Source organism: Amblyomma mixtum, chromosome 1, assembly GCF_055824585.1.
Source record: "Amblyomma mixtum isolate Tamu chromosome 1, ASM5582458v1, whole genome shotgun sequence".
Classification (NCBI taxonomy): domain Eukaryota; kingdom Metazoa; phylum Arthropoda; class Arachnida; order Ixodida; family Ixodidae; genus Amblyomma; species Amblyomma mixtum.
In genome coordinates, this window is record NC_143012.1 from 193195314 (window position 1) to 193220623 (window position 25310).

A 25310-nucleotide genomic window follows, 5' to 3' on the forward strand; every position below is an offset into this window, starting at 1 on the left:
TTTTTTACTGAAATATTTTTATTGATTCAAGCGCTTCCCATAAAACACAACACTTAGACCCAGAACTGATGAACATCAGTGATCAAGTCCCAAAAAACCATGTGTACTTAAAAAAAAACAAGCTCAAAAAGGCAGAAGAAGGTAGAGTCAAATTCTAAACAAATCAGGGTATCAAAACCGAGCCCGAGAAGAGAACAGTCCCGCGCACAGCTTTTCTTCATTTTCTCTCTATCGGGTTGTCTCTAATTATTAATCACCCATACCAATTTCGTTTCAGCGCCGGATACAATCACCTTCACTTCATGATGGCGATGGTATCGCGGTTTTAAACCACAGTGATCACAGCAAATGTGTCACTGCATGAACCAGCGGTAGATCTCGCACGAAAAGAGGGCATCTAGCGTTTGCATGGCTTTGTATAGCTCTATTCAACGCGATGTGCAACGAAAACGCATTGAAGTTGTTGTGCGCCGCAGATGCTTCCACAAAACTCGAGACAACACAGCATTATATTCGATCGAAACGTACATTCGTTTATTGACGACGATATCACAATTGGCTCAAGACACTGCTAACACAACAAAACAAAACGATTTACAGAGCTGTCACGAGCTTTTTATGAAAAATAGCGCAGCTAAAAATAACGCGCCATCCTTGCCTGCTGAACGCTGCCGAATTAAACAGGCTTGCAAGCAAATCAAGAATTTTTTCATATCAACTTCAACTTAAATTGGTGTGTTCTCGTAGTACTGCCTCTGTCCCGGGTTAAACTCCCACCCGGAGGGGCGCAGCTCGATCAGTTCCAGCAAATCCCTGCGCGTGGTGGCCGGCAGGAAGGGCTCAAGGAACGCCTCCCGCATCCGCCGCACCAAGGTCTCCATCAGGTGGGGAGCGTCACGCTTGATGGCCTTCTCGGTGCTTGTCAGAACCGACCGCAAACACGCAATCTGTGAGAAAGTAAACAGCAGTGGTTAGTGGTAAGCACGGGAGGGCAACATTGAGGACGATATCGCATGACGCTTAGCGCCCTCACTGCTAAGACCAGCTTAGTAGAGCGGAATCACTTAGGGTAACAACAAAAGCCACCAAATATAGCGCAGTGACTAACAGAGGCTTGCGCTGCTTTGCAGAAAGCGGCCAGCAAAGTTTTGAATTTATACCCACAGGAGAACCTCATAGCTGAGTTCCTTATAGATGAACAACAGCAAGGACGCATAAAGGTACTGTTATCTTGTCGTTGATACTTTGTTAGATTATACAATATCCCGAGTACGTTAATTTATTAATCTTATTTATTTACAGAATACTGCAGACCCTAAGATGGGTCCAAGCAGGAGGGGCAAAAGCACAAAAAATAAAAAAGAGGCGCGGCAGATTACATACCACAAAACTAACATAACAGTAAGAGAACGTAGTAAAAAACAAGGAAAAAAACAAATCAGCAATTATCAATAAGTAGTTTTGTTAATGGCATCGATGCTGTTCACAACCTCAGGCGGGATTTCATTCCATTGAGTTATTGTGTCAGGAAAAAATGAGCATTTAAAAGCATTGATTCTAGCGCTGTAAGGTGTTAGTGATTCCGTGTGACGATGTCGTGTTAGTCGCGTTGTGATCGGTTTAAGAAATAAATCTGGGCTCATGGAGAGTTTGTTATCTTTGAGTAGAAAAAGAAATTTCAATCGCTGAATTTTTCTTCGCGTTCGCAATGTCTGTATGTTGTTTTCTGCCATAACAATGGTTGGAGTGTCAGTAGAACGATATTTATTAAAGATGAATCTAACACACTTTCGCTGGATCATTTCCAGTGCCTCAATGTTATGTTTTGTGTAAGGCTCCCAGACGGTGCGTGCGTACACACTATTCGGTCTGATGATGGATGTGTAGGCTAGAAGCTTTGCACTAGAAGGAGCACCTTTTAATCTATGCCTAAGAAAGCAAAGTTTCTGAAAGGATGACGTACATATTTTGGTTATATGTTCGTTCCAGCTAAGTTTATTGGTTTTACTAACACCTTAGTATTTGTATTCGTTAACTTCCTCAAGCGGATGATTTGGAAGGGCATACGGAAATGTTAGGCTACGAAATGATATAGAAAATGGGATAACAACAAAATATAGAAAATGGGATAACAACAACCATTTGGTACTGATAATAGAGCGTTAACAGGAGATGCTGCTTACCCTTTTAGCTTTTCTGTGAGGTGGCTGTTGAACAAGATTTTGCTGCTTGTCTTCACATCGATTGCAACAATAATTTTCAGGGCATCATCTGCGTTCAAGGCACCCACGAAAGCCTGAAAATAAATGATATATTGTAAGGAAGACTAAGAAACATACTGTAAGGAAATAAGCTGCTTTTTTCAAATAGCTAAATTGTGGAACAAATTAAGAGCACATATTTAAGAGCACTGAAATAAAAGACCTCCGATTTGAACTGCCAGTTGTCCTGAGAGAAAAAAAATGTATTTAAATTTGTTAGAACAGAACGCGAGGTCTATAAGCGTAACAGCGTTTCTCGCTCAGCTACCATCCCTCCAATCTACTAAGCTCTATTCGAGCGAGAGCAGAAGAGCCAAAAGCCTAAAATAACAGCGAGGAAATGATGGCTGTTTATGCCCTATGTGGTTGCGTGAGCACAAAAGGCCAAGAGCGTGGTGCGCGGCAGGGAGTGCGGGCCTTGGCGCAAGTAGACCCCAGTTCAACTTCCTAGTATCCTACACAGCACGACTGCAAAGTGCGTCGACAGGTACCGGCTGAGCTAGCGCCCTTTCGCTGATGCATTACGACAAATTTTTACATTTCTGATTTATGTACACCTTTCAGGGGGCATGCCGTCCTTTAGAAACCAACGGGGAGTGTAAGGAGAGCAGCCAGGTCATGGCGACGTACCTGAGCACAAGTGCTGCGGCATGATTTGCACTATTCATTCAAAGACTGTCCACTGCCAAAACTTGAAATGGCGACCGGTGCTAGTAGAAACAATTCATTACGGCGACTAAATTACCCGCTGGGCTGCGTTTGAAGCATTTTGATGCTCACGAGATGGGCAAAGTTCAATTCGCCACGATTCGATGGAGGTGAAACAAAACGCGCCAGTGTGCTGTGAGATATCAGTGCACGCTTTAGATCTAAAGGTAGGTCTTTCACTCCCACCTTGCACCCTTCCCTCACTCCGTGGTTCAGCTGTACACGGCCCCCTGCTGCGCTTGCTTTCCCTTAGAATCCACTTGTAGCAGTAGCCGCGGCCTCACGCGGTAGGAGCAGTACCAGCCGCCGATGAAGATGACGCCGAAGTTCCACCGAATGGAGATCGACTCTCGTGCCAGCAGCACGCGCTTCTCTTCGGCACGCCAACTTACATTCTAACGCTCCGGCCAGTAACTCAATCACTTCGTTCATCGTGCCGGCCTCACACTTTTCGTGTGCAACAAACTGGTGAGCCGGACGTCCACTGGAACACCCTCTCTCACCATGGCCAACCAACGCCGACGACCAGGGTGTTGAACCGGAACCGAACCCGAACCCGAAACCGGAACCGAACCCGAATTTTCGCCCGGAACCGGAACCGAACCGAACCCATATTTTTTTCGCCATCTTGGAACTGAACCCGAACCGGAACGATTTAAAGGAACCGTTCCGAACCGGTTCGGGACCCGGTTCGGCCCCACTTTTTTTGCATCCCGGCATACTCCTTGTTTTCGGACAAAATGAGATGATCTTGCGCATAGATTTACCCACCACTAGCTGTCTGCGCTGGGAAGTGCGAAAATGGTACCCAGTATATGCGACAGCAAACTTACAGGAAATCTGGACAATTCTAAAGACTTGTACGTCAGGTTTATGTGAAATCTTGAGATATTACTCCTCCCCTTCTACATATTTGCGTAAATCTTTAATCAATTTGTTAGCACTGCTCTAACTCAATAAATGACTATAGACACCAAATTTTTTCTTGCGTGCTTTCTTCTTTCAAACGATGCGTTAGGCATTGGTGTACATGGAGCACCTCGTGGTATTCACCTTAACATAATAAATAATTTATATTTGAATTTCTTCTTGACCCTGTTCCGGTTTCACCAACATAACGATGGCTCTGATGTGTAGTGGAAATTAGTTAATTAAAAGACTAGCGCATAAAACTAGGACAAAGACAGAGAAGGAGACAGGACGAGCGCTAATGGAGACACATCCGGTATTTCCAGCTGTGCTTGCGTGTGCATGCCGCGACCAGGACAAGCTGCAAGGTAACCTGTGATGCAATGATCAGGACTTGGGCTAGGGAGGCAGCTAATGTTACTGAGTTCCTGTGGTCTTGTGGGCTGCCATCTCTGTGTGCTTGGAAAAAAGCGGAAGAGGACTCTCAAAATGTTCCTAAGAAGGAAGTGTTGTGTTTAGCAGAATGTGGTCTCCCTGATAAAGTTCGAAGGGTTTTGAGCTGCGGGCCTAAATTTTGTAATGAAGTTAACGAGACCCCGCTCGGTCTCCTTACCATGGTTAGGAAAGTAGGGCAATGTGCAGACGTGGAAGAGAAAGCTAGATGTATTTCCGAAGGTGTCGACTGCTTGCTAAGTAAAAAACCTTGTCCACGTGTGGAAACGCTAGCAGTGAGCAATACAGTTCATTACCTCAAAAGGAATAATCTTTCTTTATTGACTGCAGATAAAGAGGGGGGATTCGTCGTGTTGCCGAAAACAATGTATCATGAAAAGGCTATGCAGGCTATTGACAAGAACTTTGTTCTCCTAAAAAGATCTGGCAGGAAAGTAAAGGCTGAGGCATTAAAGGTTTGCGAACAGATCAATTTGACAGGACTTCATAAGTCAGTTAAAGCAGCGAATGAGCAGGGGCTGAACGTTTTCTTTTCTGCGAAGACACACAAAGAGGGCATGCCTCTCAGAGCTATTGTATCTGAGAAAGAAGCCTGGCAAGGCCTGGTGTCAAAATACCTACTAGAGCACCTTAGCCAACTAGACGTAGAAGACCCTTTTCGAGTGCGCAACTCAAAAGATGTGATAGAATTTTTGGCAGCGCAAGGTGGTGCTTCAGGAGCTAATTTCGCGTTTTCAGTTGATGTTGAGGAGCTATTCTATTCCATACCACAAAAAGAGTTGTTAGATGCAGTAAGAGAGCGGATTGAAAGCTGGGGGGCTGTGAAGTTTCAGAATAGTAGCGGGGTTTCGGTAAATGACTTTATAGCCTTAGTTAAGTGTTACCTCTCATCCACTTACATTTGTTTTGATGACCGATTGTTTGTGCAAAAAGATGGCATTTGCATAGGGTCTTGCATAGCCCCGATTCTTAGTGAAATCTTTTTAGGACAGTTTGACAAGCGCGTTGCAGCGTGCATTGAAGACGAAAAGCGTGTTGTTAAGTGTTTTAGGTACGTGGATGACTTTATTGTGTTTATGCATGTTTACAACGAGAGCGACAAACCACAGGTTGTAAAAAGTGTTTTAGAGATTTTCGGTGATTGTTCTGGCAAGCTGAGGTTCACGCATGAAGTTACAGTGGACGGGTGCCTCCAGTTCCTCGAGCTAAGTTTGTTTTTTGGCACTGGGCACATCTGTTGGTCGTACCAGCCTCGCACAAAAAAAGAAATTTTAGCGTATAATTCGGCCCATTCAAAATTGGTAAAACGGGGGATTGCAAAAAATTGCCTGCGGGGTGCTCTCGAGAAGTCCTGCCAGCATAAGATTGAGGACAGCTTGCAAGCGCAAGTGCATCGGTTGAAGAAGGCCGGTTTCCCTAACGACACAGTGATGGCTGTGGCGGAATGCCTCTTGAAGGAAGTCAGGGCAGGTGGCCGCCCTGGCGTGGCCGCCGGAGAAAGTGCCAAAAGGCTCAGGCGTACGGCTATACCGTACGTGCACCAGCTTTCGCACCGGCTGAGGAAAGTTGGAGGGAAGTGCGGTGTGGACGTCATGTTCACCGCCCCCGAAAAGCTGGTGCGCATGTGCAAAGCCGTCAATGAGAAGAGGAAACCGGTATGCACCATAAAACACGTGTGCAAGTTCGTTCCGTGCACTGCTGGCATTGTATACCGCATACCCCTCTCATGCGGTAGATGCTACGTGGGACAGTCTGGACGCTGCCTAAATGAACGGCTACGAGAGCATCGCACGCTGGTGGATTCATTGGCGGGGGGCAGCCATTTGGCTACGCATTGTAAGCGGTGCGGGTGCGTGCCGGCGTTTGATGCCACGTGTGTGCTTGGTAGGGGAGGCACAAGGTTAGGTCGCGAGATTTGTGAGGCTTATCACATTATGAGGGAAGGTGACAAGTGTGTAAGCACGACGTCACTTGCCCTGACCAGGAAAGAAACCATGTATCTGCGAAACAGTTTGCCACTTCTTGATTAGTTTTTTGTAACGCAGTGTGCGCATGTGCCACTGAAGTGTTTTAAGTACATGTTTGGTGTAGTAAACCTTTAGTTGATGTTTAGCGCTCGTCCTGTCTCCTTCTCTGTCTTTGTCCTAGTTTTATGCGCTAGTCTTTTAATTAACTATGTCAAACCAACTAGCCCAGCTTTCCGCTTTGAGTGGAAATTAGGTCGCCTGAGGTGCAATAAAACGGCAATATAACTGCTGATACGTCGTTAGTTGTAATTATAGGTCTTGAAGCTTATTTAAGTGCTGATTTAAGTGCTATAGTGAGTCAAAACAACGTATCGGCGTTTGTATTAGTTTTCCCGTGCCTCAGGTGACCTTATGTTGAACTCACGTCACAGCCATCATACGGTTGATGGAACCGAAACAGCATGGGAGAAAAATTTTTTTTCTAAATTATTTCGTGGCAGTAGGTGAATACCATCCGGTGTTCCATGTATTCTAATATCTATGGCGTCATTTGATAGGAGAAAACACGCAATAAAACTGGGTGTCTATAGTCATTTTATCACCGATTGAGAATGCATTTTTTTTTGCGTCATTTCCCACAAATGTATGAAATATTAGCGCGAGGACCCAACAACGTTGCGGTGGTGGTTTTTGAGGAAAGGAAATGGCGCAGTAACTGTCTCACTTCTCGGTGGACACCTGAACAGCGCCGTAAGAGAGGGAGGAAGGTGGGAATGAAATAAAAAGAGAAACAGGCGCAGTAGGGGAGGCTCCTGAATAATTTCTACCAGCTGGGGATCCTTAAAGGGCAACTGCATAAGTTTCAGAAATAGACGAACTTAAAAGGGTCGAATGTGTGAAATTTCCAGGTAAAGTATGCGAAGTCCTTTTGGCTTAGTATTTAAAACGGTGACATAATCACCAATTAAAATTGCGACGGCCTTCAAGCTTCTCCGCAGCGCACAACGCTAAGTGGGGGACGTATGATGACGTCATCGAAGGTATTGGCACATTTTCAACCCATAAACGCCTGCTTTGAAGAAAATAAACCGACGCCACCGGAGGCAAAGCCCGCCGAACGTTGCTTGGCAGCGTCCAACGAGGCACGGCAGGGCGTGGCTGACGGCAGCAGTAATTTGAAATTATACCTTCCGTGACGTCACACTGAACTTCCCCGCAATCCTCCGTTGCTTTGAGGAGAAGTTCAAAATTTAATCGTCGATTACGTTGCTATTTTGAATGGCAGTGCAAAAAACTTGCATGCTTTACTATACAGCCTATATAGATTTCAATCATTGAGTATCGCGCAATTCTCAAAAGTGGCGCAGTTGCCCTTTAACGTGCACTGACATTGCGCAGCACATGGTGCCTTTTGCGTTTCGCCTTCATCGAAACGTGACCACCGGGGCCGAGTTCAAACCCGGGTGCACCGAATAAGAAACCGAGAGCCCTAACCACTGAGCCACCGCAGTGGGTAGTGCAACATTTACTTTTGTAGGCGCTCATTGTCTCAGACGGCAGGTTCTAAATAAAACCCCTAACGATGGGTCTGTATGGCAATAAAGGAAAAAAATGGCTCAATGGCTCTGGAGCTCGGCTGCTGATTCCAAAAATACAAAAACCAGCGTGCTCTGTCGCACGTCGAAAATCCCCAGCTGGTCTCCGTTAATCTGGAGCCCGCCACTACACCGTCTATCCTATATAGCCCCAATGCCGTTCAACGCGAGAGATTATTTCTAGTATTACCAAAAGAAGGATGTATAAATTGGTGCAACTTCTTTTTTTTTAGAATCTGCATATTCTTGTCTGTGCGCGACGGAAATAAGCAGCCAGAGGCGGGTTCTTGGCAGCGGTGGAGATTTACACTAAAGAGCAATGCGGGAATACATGCGCTCGCTTGCATGTGATAGTGATTGCGCCCAGAAAGATGCTGCTGCGATGAAATGTAACTGCTATGAAGTGATTTCGTTATGCCAATTCGCTGAAATCGTTCTGCTTGTAAGAAAAAACTGATGCCAGTCGCCAGCGCGCGGCTCCATCCGCTGCTTTCGCACTGCTCGATCTTGAATGATCTGTCTGGCCACTTATATCTACTTCTCACAGTCACACTTCCGGTTCTTGATGTCTGACATGCCAGGCTTATTTTTACAGGTTACTTTTAACAGGTTATTTTTGAGAAAGCAGGCTACATTGCTAATGCAGTAAAAAGAACAACTAATATAGTATGCATACTCTAACCTGACTCCGAATGGGATTCGTACCGATAACGGCGCAACAGAAAACTCTGTTTTCAGATGCTTTGGACTACTCGGCTATCTCGTAGGCTTCTTTTTATGGTTGTTGCATGGAATATTTGAAACCTCTCTGACCCTCCTCATGCCTTACTTGACCGCGTCGAATTCAGCGATCTCGGCATAAGGCCTCATGTCACCATAACTCCATTTCTCCGCCCGCACATGAAAATTCCAGATGGTGCACACGTCAAGAAAGGGGAACCAGTCAGGAGGTTGAACTTGCGCAGCATATTCCTCCTGCGTTAAAGTGCACTGTTGATTGAACAGTGACCTCGTTGAACACGGCGGTTCTGCGTGTTCATCCATCATGCGGGCTTTCCACACGCTAAACAGTCCTAGGAACACGAAGAGTTCGTACTAAATTCGGGAGTTTTTCATCGTAGACGTAAATGTTATAATGAAATGTGTGATGTCAGTGGGGTTTTTTTAAAGAGAGTGCTAAAGTATGTCCCAAAAGAACAGAGCATCACGACAAAAATATCATTTTAATGCTGAAATTGTTTCTCGTTGCTCGCACAGGTAGAAATGCACTGACCACGACACAAACGTCCCTTTGGCGCGAAGGTACAGTCTTTGTCAAAAGCTTGGAGCCCAGGAGATTCACTTCCAATCTGTATATTGGGACTCCAGGAGCACTAATGGAAGTTCTACCTATTGCAGGAAGCAGTACCAGAAATGTTCTCACGTCCAGGAAATTTGGAGCCCTAGAGATTCATTAATAACGACACAGTGTGGCTCAAAAGAAAACCCCCTGGGCTCCAAACTTTTGAAAAAGGCTGTACGTCCTAACATGTAAGGTCCATGTCTGGAGCGTGAAAAAGGTTTTTGTGGCCGATTGAAACTACAGTCAAGCCCACTTATAACAAACCTGACGGTCACGCGGGTGCCGTTCGTTATATCTGGTGTTCGTAGCATGTGGATTCTTCTTAAAACAGACAAAATTGCTACAAACGCTAAAAGTGGCGTTTATTTCTCACAAAAATGTGTCATGCGTACCTATTTGTGCAAAGCAGAGCCTGTCGCGGCTCTTTCCAGGCTATCTAGGGCGGTCATTTAATCCTCGTCGAGACCTTGCTGCCAACTATCAAATTCAGGGACGGGATATAACTAATCACGGATGAAGTGTGAATGGCAACTGGTGGCTGGTCGGCCACATAAATGAGATTCCTGGCAGTAGGGAGAGCTCGCACTTGGTGTTCAACGTCTCCGTCAGAGCAAGCGCTTCTGCGATTTTGTGGTCCGCAGGAACGTAGATATCCGACGAAACATCTGATCGGCTATGCATCAACGAAGAGCTGCCAGAAATCTGCATGCGTCTGGTTACGCGTGTTTTCGAGCTTCTTCTGTCGTTCCTGGGCTCATGCGGCGACGAAGTAGCGCAGCGCTTGTGACGCAGAGTGCATCCGTTGCACTGCCCGCTGTATGACGCTGCCTGCACATGGTAACGGCGCAAAAGATGGAGACGACTGGGCAGGCTGTGCATACCACGTGACCGGCACGGCCAGCAAGGATTTCAGAATTATCAAATCGCTGCTGTTGACCAACAACCACGGTCAGTAGCTTCGCTTTCGACGATGCCCCTTTCTCACGCGCGACGCGCTTCTTCCATTTGGGATGCTTTGCCGAGCCGGCGAACGCGTAGGCAATGATTGCCCTCGTAGGTCATCGACGCGGGTTTGGCCGGCGGTTACTTACTATTTCAATAGAGAGTTATAGCATATCTTTACCGGCATATCTTTACAGCGCTCGTGTCGTACGTTTCTTTCCGCCGTCCTTGTCTTGTCTGTGCTGTTTTAGAATGAGAATCTTTACCGTGTTTACTTCTCCGTTTACAGTGTTACCGGACGCCGCCGGACTTTCCAGTTACCGCTGCGCACAGCAGGGCCGCCTTTTAATTCCCTTTCTGGGTTGACATGTTCTTCCCGGGGTAGTGTCGTGAAGGTTGAGAGGCGTTATTTCATCTGCATGCTTAGCGGAAGAACGACCTACAGCCTCGGGGTAGTTAACCGCGCCACCTCGTTCGCTATAACCGAGCGGTGTGGCCAGAGTTGTTCGCTGTATCTGCGACAAATTTTCGTTGCCATTATGAATATTTTCACGGTAGCACCACACCCGCTCTTAATCAGCGAGTGTTCGTTATATTTGCGGCCATTAAAGTGGGATCCACTGTACATCCGCTGACTTCGCTTTAATACACTAGTATCAAGAAAGTCTAGGTAAGGCTGTAGATGTATGGCTAGAGGAAGTAATGACCGATCGCAACATTGGTCATCTGCCTTGTGGAGAGGCCGTACAGGTAAGTGAAAGCTAAGAGTGAGAAAATCGAATGAATCAGCACTCGCGAGCATGTCCAGAAAAGACAGGCAAGCACTTAGTCGTCTATTAAGCACAGCTGCCAGAAGGGGGAGAATCTAGTTTTGGAAACAAATGCCTGAAACAGGCTGGTGGACAAATGGTGCACGCCAGATTAACCACTCTTTATCACTCTATCAAGGGCGCAAAAAATTCTGTTGACGCAAAGGTTGCCTTTGATAGCGCCCCAGGAATAGTCACAAACATTCTATCACAAACAAATTTCCTACTTTACTATAGTGAGAAGCCACGATTAGCTGTGTTTTTGAAGATACTGAGCTATAGGGGCTCGGGCTATATAATGTGAGTCACAAAGGCAATGTCGAATAGGTGATTTAAATAAAATATGTTTGGTAGGTTCTGGATGTTAGAGAGAGCCAGTGCTCCCACGAGGCTCTCGTTGGGCAGCGGATGGGCGGTGGTCTTGGAGGGATTCTCTAACATTTTCTTACCATCTATTAAAGGAGAGAGGGACTGGTAAGTCGGTTTTGGGGCGACGGAAAGGTGTCTGTCTGTATACAGGTGCCGACACATTACAGTTTCGTTTCTCAGTAGTACGCGGGAACGTAGAGGGCGCGTGCGGCGACAATTTTGGGGCGTAAGTACACTGCGTACGAGAAAGTCCCAACTGACTCAAGCTTCAAGGGAGACCTATTACTCACACGACACGGTCTCCCAAACTGCTCAAGCAGGAGGGTCTTGTAGATGCAAAATCCACCGGCTTTTCGCCTTACACCTCATAAGGTGGATTATAGCGTATACATAATCTATTTTCCTTAATTTCAAGGTCATTTCTTTTTGTGTCTCTTGCCGTAAATTCGCCTTTTTACTGCGGACAATTAATAAAATGGGTAAAGTGAGACCATCTCCCATGAAACAATTTTTTCATGCAAGTAACGCAGTAAACACGACAAAAGGAAGACGGGAGACGACACGAGCGTTGACTAACAACTGGTTGTTTTATTCTGGGAAAAGTATATAAAAGCGCAGGACACAGGGAACGACACCAAAAAAACCGAAGAACAAAAAGTAAAACTTAAAAACCATACTACGCATGCACATCACAGTCGAGTCATGACGTCTTTTTCAATGGAATTCGAAGAGTATCTTGCATAGTAGACAGCACTCCCCTATCTCCCGGACCTCGCACAATGCCAAGAAAGCCTGACTCCTTATCGACCAAACTGGTAGATGGTGAAGGAACACACTTATGTGCTTCCTTTCTGATCACATAGGCCTCGACTAACTCCCTACAAATGCAAACAGGGTTATTAAACAGGACACTTGTCTTATCTACTCTGGGAAGCAATCGTTGCACTCGTTGCAATGTAAGGCCAAGTTGTACGATACCGCTCCTTTTTTCACCCATCTGTGATGTTGGAACAAATGCTCATAGGTTCCCCACTTAGAAAGACAAGTCTCCCGTTTAATCACCCTGATCGAATTTGTAGGAAGATGGTGGAGGCCTTTATGATCAAGAAGGAAGCAGATGAGCGTGTTGCTTCACCATTCATCAGTTTTGTAGACAAGGAATCAGGCTTTCTTGGGAACTGTGTGAGGTCGAGTAGATAGGGGACGGCCGTCTACTATGGAATGCAGTCTTCGAATTTCGTTGAAAAAGATGTCATATGACTAGACTATGATGTGCATGCGCAGTAAGGTTTTCTATTATGTCCATGCGCAGTAAGGTTTTTTAATTTTAATTTTTGTTATGTTTTTTGGATTGTTCACTGTGTCCTGCGCCTTCATATACTTTTCCGAGAGTGTAATAACCAGTTTTAGTCAGCGTCTGTGTCGTCTCCAGACTTCCTTTTGTCTTGTTTACTGCACTGCTTAAGCATGACCCCTTGCCAACTAGCCACGTTTTATGTTCTCGTAAACAAATGTTCGCATTTTTTGTTTTGTATAGCGATGTGCAAGAAAAGAAAAACACATAGCAAGGTTGACTGAAACCCATCTGCGACCTAACTTTTTTTTGTCCTGAACCCGTTTGAACCGGTTCGAGACTGTCCGAACCGGTTCGAACCGGAACGGAATGGCCCTCTGGAGCCGAACCCGGAACTGAACCCGAAAGGCGTGAACCCGAACCCGAACCGAACCCGAAAAAATGCCGGTTCGACACCCTCCCGACGACAACGCCTCCGCCTTGCCCGGTGACGGACCCTCCAGCGCCGTCTCTGCGCTGTCCCTTCGCCTTCCCCCGTTCTCGGCAGCCGATCCTCAGCTCTAGATCGCTTAGGTTAACAGCCAGTTCACTATTGGCCGCATCACCAGCCAGGCACACAAGTTTCATCACGTCGCTGCGTCGTTACCACCTGAGATTGCCGCCGAGGTCCGCTACCTCCTCATAACTCCGCCCGCCTGGGCCCCGTTTGACACGTTGACTGCTGAGCTCATCAAGCGAACAGCTGTCTCGGAACATCGCCGCCTCCAGCAGCTCATCTCCTCCGAAGAAATGGGAGACCGCAAGCCAATACAGTTGCTGCGGCGGCTCCAGCAGCTCCTGGGCGACAAGGCTACTACTTTCGACCAAGCTTTCCTGCGTGAGTTTTTCCTTCAGCGCTTGCCGCCGTCGGTTCGCATGGTGCTGTGCCCGCCCAGGGGTTCTCCTTGGAGAAGCTTGCTGAGCTGGCGGACTCCGTCATAGAAGTTTCCTACTCCGCAGAATCTCTCTGCGCAGTCTCGCAGCCTCCCACACCACCATCATCTCTTCCCTCCTGCGTGGCCCTTCAGACCCTCCGTGACGACTTCCAAGCCCAGATCACGCGACTCTCCGACCAAATCGCCGCACTGTCGACTTCCCGTTCTCGCTCGCCTTCCTGTCGCCAGACTTCACCTCGCCGACGCAGTGCTACCCTGCCTCTTCAAGGCAGCGAGTGCTGGTATCAGCGCACCTTTGGTGAAGCAACGCGTCGGTGTACCCATCCCTTTCGCTTCCAGGGAAACATCCCACGACACCATTAGAAGCAGCAAGTGGTGCCACCCTAGAGACCAGCCGCTTATTCTTCATTCGCGACCACAACTCGGGCCTCCGTTTTCTCGTCGACACTGGTGCCGAAGTGAGCGTCCTGCCTTGCAGCTTTACATCATCACCTTCTCTTCGTACTGGCCCATCACTCCAAGCCGCAAACCTCACCCCCATCGCTACGTACGGCGAACATGCTCGTACATTCAATTTGGGCCTCCGACGTGTGTTCCCATGGGTTTTCCTTGTCGCAGAAGTACGCTACCCAATCCTAGGAGCTGATTTCCTGCATCACTACAATCTGCTCGTCAACATGCACAGCAAGTGTCTCGTAGATGCCGTGACGAACCTCTCGGTTCACGGCCACCGTCTTCGAGAACCGCTTGCCAGTATACCCAGCCCACGCTAGTCCGCCTACGTGATCCTCCTGGATGAATACCATTCTCTACTCCGTCCCTCCAACTTTTTACTGGCCGTCAAACACCCGGTCACGCATCACATTGTGACCACTGGCCCGCCAACACACGCTAGAGCCTGTCGCCTTGCTCCAGACCGTTTACAGATCGCCCGCAATGAGTTTGAACCATGCTGGAGCTCGGCATTACCCGACCTTCATCTAGAGAATGGGCGCCCCCTCTTCACATGGTACCAAAGAAATCCCCAGGGGACTGGCAGCCCTGTGGCGATTACCGCTCCCTCAACAGCGCCACCGTTCCGGACCGGTATTCTCTACCTCACATCGCCGATTTCACCTCCGCACTGCATGGCGCCACAATTTTCTCATAAATCGATCTCGTCAAGGCACACCACCAAATCCTTGTCGAACCATCTGATGTACCCAAAACTGCAATCATTACACCATTCGGCCTCTTCGAATACCTCCGCATGGCATTTGGCCTGGTTCGCATGAAATTTGACCCACTGGTTCTCCGTGAAATTCTACTCCCTTCGTGCCCCGTCCACATCATCTGCGACACTTCGGCCGGGACTCCGCGCCCTTTCGTCCCCTCTGCCTTTCGTCGTCTTGTCTTCGACGCCCTCCACGGCCTGTCCCATCCCGGAACCGCGCCACCCAGCATCTTCTCACAAAACGTTACGTCTGGCCCGGCATCAACAAGGACGTGCGCACCTGGGTCTGTGCCTGCCTGGCTTGCCGGCAGTCTAAAACTCAGCGACACACGACCTCTCCTTTCGGCTTGTTCCCTCCGCCGTCCGCCCGTTTCGACAACGTCCACATCGATATCTTGGGTCCCTGGCCACCTTCCACTGGACACACATACCTCCTTACTTGCATCAATCGGTTTAGCCGCTGGCCCAAAGCGTTCCCTCTGCCTGACACCACAAGTGACACCACTGCCAGGACATTCGTCGCCGGTTGGGTCTCCCGGGGTTCCCTCGACCACAACCACCGAACGTGGCACCCAGTTTGAATCTTCCCTTTTTAATAACCTTATGAATTTACTTGGCACTTCCCGAATCAGAACTACTGCTTACCATCCCATTGCCAACGGCATTATCGAACGTTTCCATCGTTCGCACAAAACATCCCTCAAAGCCCAACTCGACACTACCCACTGGACTGCATCCCTACCACTGGTTCTGCTCAGCCCCCGAGCTACACTAAACCAGATCTTCGTTGCACTCCGACAGAACTTGTCGTCGGCTCGGCCCTGCGTCTTCCTGGTGAATTTTTCGAATCCACCGATTCGTCCACAAGTCCCGACCCTACTGATAACGTGACGCAGCTCCGCCGTTTTTGCCGTCATCTCCGAGCGCTACACCTCCGACGCCAGTCTCGGCCACCTTCATACGTTCCATCCAAACTAGCGACTTGCACCCACGTCTTTGTTCGCCGAGACTCTGTCCGCAAGCCGCTTCAGCGCCCCTACGACGGCCCTTTCCGTGTACTCGAAAGAACATCGAAGTTCTTCGTCGTGCACCTTCATGGGCGCACTGACACCATTTCCATCGACCGCTTCGAGCCAGCCTTCACAAAAGACGCCCCGTCCACCTGCCCTCCTCCGGCATCTTTCCTTGCTACCTCTCAGCAGCGGAAGGTATCGTTCCGGCTCCCAGCTTCACCGGACTCCTTCACTAGCGCGGGGGGGGGGGGGGGGGGGGGGGGCTACTGTAGCAGTAGCAGCTGCCTCACGCGGCAGAAGCAGTACCGGCCGCCGATGAAGACGCCGAAGTTCCGGCGAATGGAGCTCGACTCCCGTGCCGGCGGCACGCGCCTCTCTTCGGCCCGCCATCTTACATTCTAACACTCCGGCCAGTAAATCAATCACTTCCTTCATCGTGCCGGCCTCATACTTTTCGGGTGTAACACACTCCATTACCCATAAGGACCGGCAGTTATCTGGCTTTCGCACTACACGCCCTGTCCAAGAGCACTTCTGCTTGATTTCCAGTAGGACATCATTAATTAGTGTTTGTTTAGTACATTAAAATCTAATACACCTAGATTAAAACTACAAGAAGCCTTTTGTAAAGCATGCTCGACCATAGACAATATTCACACTATCCATCAGGTGATCGAGAAATGTGCAGAATATAACAGAGGGTGTTTCATCTAAGGCATCACATTTTTTAAAGTAGGCTTTCAGTTAAACTTCCTTAATGAATGGTTATATTAATGATCGGTCGCTGAAGGTGGCACAGCGAGGCCAATCTGGCTCGCACAGGCTCCACCAGTGGCTGCCTGCCGTAGCAGGGCAGGTGGTTTTTTCGGCACAGCATTGTGGGCGGCGCAGCCGACATTAAGTAATATACGTATAAGTTTATAGAATTTTGAAAACTCCGTTATCGTCGGCGCTGTGGCTCAGCAAATTTTGGCCACTTCAACGAGTTACGGACTCGGAAGAGAGTGTCTCGAAAGCGCCTGTCGCGATGTAGGCAGACTTTTGTGAGCCACAGCGCCGAGGGCAACCGCGTTTCCGAAAGTCTAAGAAAATTGGTATGGATGTTAAATACGGTGGGCTACACGCCTCTCAGTTGTTTCAACCAGCCTGCTAGTTAGCATGACTTGCATTCCGATGTGCTGCATCACTCACCCTTTATATAGCCTTCGCTGATTGCGAGAAAGCATTGGACTCGGTGGAAATATGAGCAGTCATGCAGGCATTGATTGATTAATCAGGGTGTACAAATATGTGAAACGACTAGACATCTAACGACTGCACAGCTACCATAGTCCTCTCTATAGTCACCAGAGAAGTTCCGATAAGGAAGTGTGCTAGGCGTGGAGACAAGATCTCGCCATTGCTGCTCACCGTCTTAATACAGGAGGTACTCCGATCCCTGGCTTGGTAAAAGCTGGGTAGAGTTAATGAAGAATGCGTTAGTATTCGCGACCTTGTAACTGATTGGTTTAATTTTGCAAGTTTTGGACGTCTCCCTTCATATGAATTAAGATGTTCGCGGTCTTCAACGGTTCAGGTACGCTAAAGCCCTCCATGCCCAGGGTGGCTAACATCTAGCACGATCTCCTCTGCGGCCTTCAACCGATCAGCTGTTACCTGATCCTCGCCAGGTGATTTCCTTTTTAAATTTCTTTTAAGACCTCCTCTAATTCCTCCTCCTCTACTGGCAAGATGTCCCATTACTGTTCGCTACTGCCCATCTCATTATGTTCTCATTGCACTGACTACTGTAGACCAGTCAAGAACTCTTCGGCTACCTTTTTTGTTCATACTGATGACGACATTGGCCGCGTCTGTTAACGCGTACACCTGGTTTTACCCATGCTTAGTTTACTCTACGGTCTTTAAGCTACCTCGAATCTTTGGCTCATTCCCCGTTGTCGTTGCAGAACCCTCCTCGCAGCGCCGCCCTTTCTACTCCGAACCCCTCCTCCTCCCCTTTTTTCTCTTCTCTTTTTCTCTTTCTTACTTTTCTCCCCTCCTTTCTCTTTTCTTCTTTTACGGCTGTTCCGCTCTTCGGTCTATTCCTCTGGCGAGGACTCGAGAGGGCCGGCTGGCCATTTTCACAAGCGCGTGTCTCATTCGGCGCCATTTTTTGTGCCCTTTACGGCATTTTCCGCACGTGGCCTGCCTCCGCGCCCCGCCGCCGCGGGTTTTTGCGGTTCTGTCGTGCAAAACCGCGATTCTGCGCGTCTTCTGCACCACGCGGTCCCTGTTTTTATATTTTCAAGTTGAATGAGTTAATTTATTTATATTTTGGTTTCTTTTCGTATTTGAATTTTTTTATTTGTTTTATTTCACTCATGAAACCCGTGCGTTCACCAGATGTGCCTTTTCTTCTATATTTTTTGTGTTTTATGATTTAATTTCTTTATATTTTTGTTTCTTTTCATATTTCCATTTGTTTTGTTTTACTTATGAAACGCGTACGTTCACTAGATGTGCCTTTTCTTTTATATTTTTCGTATTTTACGATTTTATTTATATTTTTGTTTCTTTTCATATTTGCATTTTTTATTTGTTTTACTTCACTCATGAAACTCATGCGTTCACTAGATGTGCCTTTATTCATGCTCAAACTGTGAGCCTTCGTGGCGCAATGGCGGCGACTACCCTGGAAGTGCCAAAGGCCCTGGTTGGATTCCCAGTCTCAATAAGGTTTTAAGGCGGAAGCCTTTACTGTCTCAAACTGTCGTTAGCAGCCGCGTCGGCAGCCTTGTCGGCAGATGTAGCGACAGCTTTGTCGGCAGATGTGTCCGCGTTTTGACGGGTGTCCACCGCTTCCTGGCAGCGCTATAACACGCTGTCACGTTCCACTCCTAAAGGTGAAGCTTAAGCGTCATTAATTATCAGTCAATTAGTATTCGGTGATTAATAGGTAATTAGGCACTAATTCGTAATTTGATATTACTTCGTCATCAATTATGTGTGACGTCCTCCGTTGGACGACACCAGTGTCACATAGGCAAAGTGCTGCGGAAAGCGCGTTCGCCTCTACGCACTTTAGACAGTCAAAGTGCCCCTGAATTTTTTTTTTCTTCGCCGAAACTCGAACACACTTGCTAACATTCCTTGCTCACGGCAGTATGAGGCATTAAAGGCTTTCGCCTTAATAAAGCGATTCTGCTCGTATTTTCTTTCACAGCTGTTCTGCTTCAGACGAGCTTCTAGGGCGGCCGGCTCGCCATTTTCGCGTTGCCCTTTGAGCCATCTGTGTGGCCGGCGCGTTCGTCGCGCCAGGAAGGCTTGCGCACTTACTTAAAGGGCGATTCAGAAGACGGTCCGTTCGCCCGCGGACCGCGCAGTACGTGTTCATGCTTCACCACATTGAGAGGCGGGCTGTCGGCCCGCGGCCTGGTCAGCGCGCCTCTCAATGTGCTGACGCATGAACACGTAGTGCGCAGGCCGCGGGCGAACGGACCGTCGTCAACGCCAACGAGCAATGAGCTGCTTTTTCTTTTTGCAGCAGCAGCAGCCAGTTTCTTTTTTTCCTAGTGAAACACGTTCGATTACCTTATCGCTACCTCCAGAGCAAGAGTGAGACAACGAAGATAACGATGCAGTTTACAAGGGCAGCGCCAGCTTCTGCCAAAAATAGCTGCCGGATTTGTCTCCATGGAGACTTTCCTGGCGCTGAATCGGAATTTGACGGCCACTTTTCTTTCACAGCATAGCATGGTCTCCTTAAATGCTTCTAGCTGGTTGCTTTCTCCGCAAATCATTGTAAGGCGAGTGCGTCGGTGGCCAATGCTCGTCACATGCCACGGTTCTAGTGCCGGGGCACCAGGGGTGCCCCGTCAGAGACGGTATCAAGATGAGTTACGATGCAGGGATAAAGGGAATAACTGAAGTTTATGTACAGATATTTACATCACATACAAATTTAGGCACTGGAGACAAATTAAGCAGCACAAAGACAAACAACAAAAAGGTGGAACTGGCTAACACTAGGGGAGGCCCCTACTAGGCGTAGCCGAAGATGCATAGCACCTGACCTTAGCCCAGAACCCTTTTCCCGGCTCCGGGGATCGGTTTTAAACCCCTAAAGGCCCGGCCCACATTTGGCTGCTTGCAATCATGTTGCACTCTTAACATGATTGGATCTTCAAGGGCATGGCCAGCCCTCCGGCTTCTATGAGGTAAACCACCCTCTCCATATCCAAATAAAAGTAAAAACAAACACAAACGCTCAGTCATGCCAGCACGTGCGGGGTAGAACATTCTCTCCCTCGCAAAATAAAAGTAAAAACAAACATAAAACACACTCGTGCGAGCACGTGCCGTCGGTTTCCCCGATGACCCCCGACGTTGGCGTCGTCTCGGAATTGGGGATTATCGGGCTTAAGCGGGCAGTTACCGCTGTAACTGCCACTGCGAGCTTGCACCTGCGTTCCAAGGCGACTTAGCCTTCCCAAGGCTGTTTATTCGGCGCCTCACCGATACCCGGTCAGTAGCGTCACCCAACTCGGGCCTTCGCTGCTCCTGGCTTCCCGCGCTGTCGCCGGCTATTCCTCATCTCTATTGCCCCTCTCGTCAACGGCGCCCTGACGCCGTTCCGTCCGGCAGTGCTTAATCCTCAGGAAATCTGCAGACATTTCGAACGATACGTTCGTCGCGAGTTTGCGCCTCGGCTGGTGCCCGTTAAGACGAGGGGATTAAGACAAGGGGGGGTGTCGACGTGTGGCGACTCTTCAGTCCCATAGTTGTCACCGCTCTTTTGCCCAGCCAGTGCGAATTGGCACCGCGGGGCGATGGACACCAGAGCGGCCCGGCGCCCTCGTGCGCTTGCATATTTCCAAGAAATGTCATTCTTCGCTTCGAGCGCACCCCACCGTCCCGTCCCGTCGCGGAGGGGGTGTCCATTGAAGACGGCAGCGCAGGGGTGCTGAGAAACAATGACCGGCCCCAATGACCTCGCATGCACTACCGATACCTTACAGTTCCCTCTACGTAGAGGCACAGCCTGGCATTGCAGCCTGGCATTCGTATTCCTAGGACCTGACTTCATGAAATAAAACATAATCATCGGCAAAAAGCCTGATTTGCACTGGTTCACTATTTACATCCACAATGTCATTGATGTAGACCAAACACAATAATGGTCCAAGCACACTTCCTTGCGGCACGCCAGAAGTGACCGGAAGGTAATTGGAACAATGGGCATCAATACTGACGAACTGGGGCTTACTGACGAATAAGAGCTTACTGATAGCACGATTTTCCCATCAGAAGATGCGAGCGAGCCGCGTTGCTTTCACCAATGCACCATTCATTATGGCGCTGAGGGCACCATCTTGAATCAAACAGATACATTCGTCTTGATTAGCTTTCGCAGTAATGATTAAGGTTGCCTACATCTGCAGAGCATCCGAGGTTTACTGTAAGGATCCAGAAGCGAAAGGTGCATTTCTATGGCCGGCTTCTTCAAGAGTAGGCACTTGAATGTGATACGAGCCCTAACGTACTAAGGTAATCTCTGGTGTGCTATTTAGGGCGTAACTTCTTCACCGAAGGCACACGTGCGGCACATAGGACGCAGGCGCGTTCCATGGTTTTCACTGTTGCTTCTGCTCTGTATGCCATTTGTCCGCTTTGTTTTGAAGAACTCTCTGAGGAGTACGGACCGGATCGCGTTCTGAGCGCTCGCAGTCTCGCCGAAAATCGGTGCTGACCGTCACATTAATTTCTGTGCACCTATTTCCGTGATTGGACCAAATTATTTTATCCGAACCCTGCAACTTCCTTGAGAGCAATGGGTTCCTCACAATTCTAGCTTGTCACATTTTTAGACACCCTTAAGACTCGTGTGATTCCTACGCAGCGCAGTAATAATTTGGAACTGCTAGGTTTCACGTATCCTGCTTGAGGACACAGGTGGTTAATAATGGCTGTGAGAAGCCGTACAAATATATGCTCATAGAGTTTACCTCTTGTGCGTTGTCCAGCGAAGGCGACTGCAGAATGTTGTGGCAGCAGTCGCACAGCAGCTGGGCCAGGAACAGCGTGCTGCTCCCCATGTCTCCTTCTCCGCTGCGACGCCGCAGTCCCAGCAGGAGCACCGCCAAGCAGGACACGAAAGCCGTCCAGCTGCGCGCCACCCGCTCGGGCCCGTTCCGCGGCTGAAGCAGCTGGTCCCGCTTGTCGAACCACTCGGCGCAGGTGCCCAGAAGCATCTCCAGAAACTTCTCGCCGCTTTCTTTCTGCGGGTGCCAGGATAATGCGCAAAAAAGAAATTACATTCATTGCTTGAGTACGATGAGCATACATTTGTATTACACTGCCAACCCGGTCCGGCTTTCTTTATAGTGCATTTAGTATGCTTGAAATTGCACATAACTAACAATGATAAAGGCACGGACGCCCGAAAGCCAGTTTCAAGCTGCGCATGTTGAAATCAAGCGATACCATGAATTGAATTCAGGAAATCTGGCTCAGGAGTCCTAGGTTTATTACGGCCAGCAACGAGCAGACGAAACGCCACAAATATGGAGCCCGAGTGGACTCCTCATCATCTTTACCGGTGATCGATAAAGCGTGCTTTTGTTTGGTGCAGTTGTTAATAGATTAAGCGCACTCTAAATAATAAGACAGAAGTAACGAGAGCAGAGCAGTAGTCAAAATATGAATTCTGCTACGGACGGCAAGGACACCAAGTACAAACGTCATGGGTAAAGACAATCATACAGGTACCTCGTAATCTGACGTATTCTCAACAGCATTATACCTTGCTATGTGCAGTTGTAAGGATAGCGCAAGAAAGTCGACCAGAATACGGACTGCATCGGTCACACGGCACGAAGAATCAACAGGAAAGAAAAGCCGGCTTACCGCGATTAGGAAGGTGCACAGTTGAAAAGCTGGCTTGTCATTCTGAGTGCCCTGTGTGGCTCTTAGACATAGAGCCTTAACCAGCTCCGTCAGCTGCTGGGTGGAAAGGGCGTTCAGATCTGCGCGCAAATAAACGTCTAAGGAACCAAGCGGAATAAAGCCGCAACACTCGTTTGCCCACTCGCTCTCGCCGACATAAGCTGCTGTCGCATCGAAATCATAAGCGCTGTAGCAGCCACGCTTTAAGCACGGTCGCTAAGACATGGCATGCATTAAGCACAACAAAGGCATCTCCCTCTAATTTTCTAATGCGGCTGTTATAGCAGTCCATGGAAGCAAGTATCGTGATCTACGATCCCCACCTGCCTTTGCCAAGCTCCCTGGAATTCCACCCTTCCCAGGAAACCGGCCTCCAACTCTATCAGAGAAGTTGTTTCCGGATAGGATTATAGTACGTTGGACCTAAGTAAACTAGGCCCTAGCGTTTGCTACTCGCTGCGCTCTCCTAAAACCAAACTTCTAAGGCTATGCGAACAGATTTAAATGTTCAAAATAGTGCCCTTGATGTGGGCTCACGGGAGGTGAGCTCCACTCCAGGCTGGATGAACGCGGCCGAACGCTTTCTCACCTTGCAGCGCCTTCTTGATGAGGCCCTGGGCGTGCGAGGGGGCACTCCCGGACTCCGGCTCATCGCGTAAGGCACATTTGAGCTGCCGAAGTGGAGGACAGCTGCGCAAATCTTTCGTAGACCACGCCATCGAATAGAATACCTTGAAGAAGACAGCAGAGCACTACATTAAGAAACGAATGGCAGATCCGGTGTGTGCGGGATGTCATGCCACTTTGTCATGTCATGCGTTCAATCTCTTTAAACCCCAGTGCTGTCAATAAACAGCCCCGCTGCTTCTAACTGCAGGCCGAAGCCCTTTGCAGACAAGTGTCACTGTTCAGAGGTTTCCACCTCCTCTCCACATGCTCCGCATAACGTGTCCTTGTCGTGGCAGCTGACTAAATATGTTTTAGTCCGCAAAACTCTTGTCCTGGCCACGAAGAAGAAAGGTCTTCCCCTACAGTTGTCATACATATTAAGGCGGAAGCCTTTAATGCCTCATCGTTGTAAGCGGGAGTTGTCGACAGAAATGTCGCGCTTTTCAATAGGTCAAAACGGTCATGACGTGACAGTGCGTGAATTTCAGACAGGCGTATTGTACTTTGGCTAGTAACCATGCAACGAATTAAAGGGATCGTATAGTGATGCTCCAAGTATGTAGGAAAGAGTGAAGTTCATTGCTTAAATACCCGATTAACCTAATTAACCTTTCTAGTCAGGCCAGATAAATAAATAAAACCGAGTAGGAAATTGGTCGAGTGCGGGAATCGAACCCCGGTCTCCTGAGTGCAAGACGAGCATGCTAACCACTCCGCCATGCAAGCTCAATGGTCCACATTGAACAAAGGCGCGTCTAGTGAATACGGTGTCTTTGTTCACTCCCTTCTTCCTCCCGTCCCTTTAAGGCGAGGTTCAGGTGACCCCCGAGGTATGCGAGACAGACACATTTCCCTTCCTCAAAAACCAATTTACCGACGAGCAAGGCGCAGAACCAAACGGGCGATGTCGTTCTATGGACTCCTTGGAAGCGTTGCAAGACGCTGTCGCGTTTAGCTCTTAGAGCCGAAGGTTAACATCTTAACACATCAGTTACACAAGCAGCAACAACGCGCTTAAGGGTTTCGCCTCACCGCACTTTAGGTCAGCAAAGTGCCCTCTGAATTTTTTTACTTTCCGCGCTTACGTACGCACACGACGTGGTACTGGGGATTGTGCAGCAATCCACATTGCTGCGACGGTGTTTAAGGTAGTGAGTTTTTTCTGGCATCCACCTGAGCATACCCATAAAAAAAAAACGCCCCCATAATCCTCACAAAAACTGAATTAAAGATACGTCACCAAGACCAGTCTTCCATGGATTCCTTCAACAATCACAAAACTTGTAATGCTAATAACAGGTAATCGCGGCCCGATATTGCAAATGAATTTCTTTACTCTGGCCCTTTGTACGACCGACCTTCGGCATATACTGGGTCAATTACCTGTTCTGCTGAGGGCTTTACCGTTTCTTTCATACAGCCGCCCCCCCCCCCCCCGCTGCTTTTTTATATAATTTCATCCTAAGCTATATTGACGTCATAGCTTATAGGGGCCCAAAACACGAAGGGGCCCCCTCTCCAAACTGTATTCCCCCGTTTCTGTTTGTATGCGGACTTCGTCCTGCTTTATTTATTTATTCTTTATTATTTATTTATTTATTATTTATTTGTTTTATTCTACCCAAACTTGTGCCTAGCATCCCGCAGCACACCGTCCACGCCTCTTGATCATCATGAAGAACGCCGATACCGTTCTGCTAGCTACGGTGATGCTTAATTAAAGCTGCGCAGATTATTCCGTGTAATCCTCTCTAGAAAACACCATGCCTAGACACAAAAAATCAAATTGACGCTGTGCATCCCACCACACATCACACCCCCCTCCACCTCACCGGGTCTTCCTCCTCAGAGTGAAAAAAAACTATGACTCTCCCGCAACCAAGAGTAGAGTAAGCATGAAATGT

General features: G+C 48.3%; 1 protein-coding gene and 1 pseudogene across 1 annotated transcript; one reads left to right on the forward strand and one right to left on the reverse strand.

Moving 5' to 3' along the window:
* Positions 1 to 312: 312 nt before the first annotated feature.
* On the reverse strand, positions 313 to 24556 carry LOC149370374 (MIF4G domain-containing protein B-like). The gene is made up of 4 exons (XM_089561383.1): positions 23327 to 24556; positions 22699 to 22817; positions 21798 to 22070; positions 313 to 947 (listed from the first exon to the last, which is right to left on the reverse strand). Exons 1-4 carry the CDS (start codon positions 23454 to 23456, stop codon positions 726 to 728), a joined length of 744 nt encoding a protein of 247 aa, XP_089417509.1. The 5' UTR covers positions 23457 to 24556; the 3' UTR covers positions 313 to 725.
* On the forward strand, positions 13091 to 13947 carry LOC149370375 (uncharacterized; annotated as a pseudogene).
* Positions 24557 to 25310: the final 754 nt, after the last annotated feature.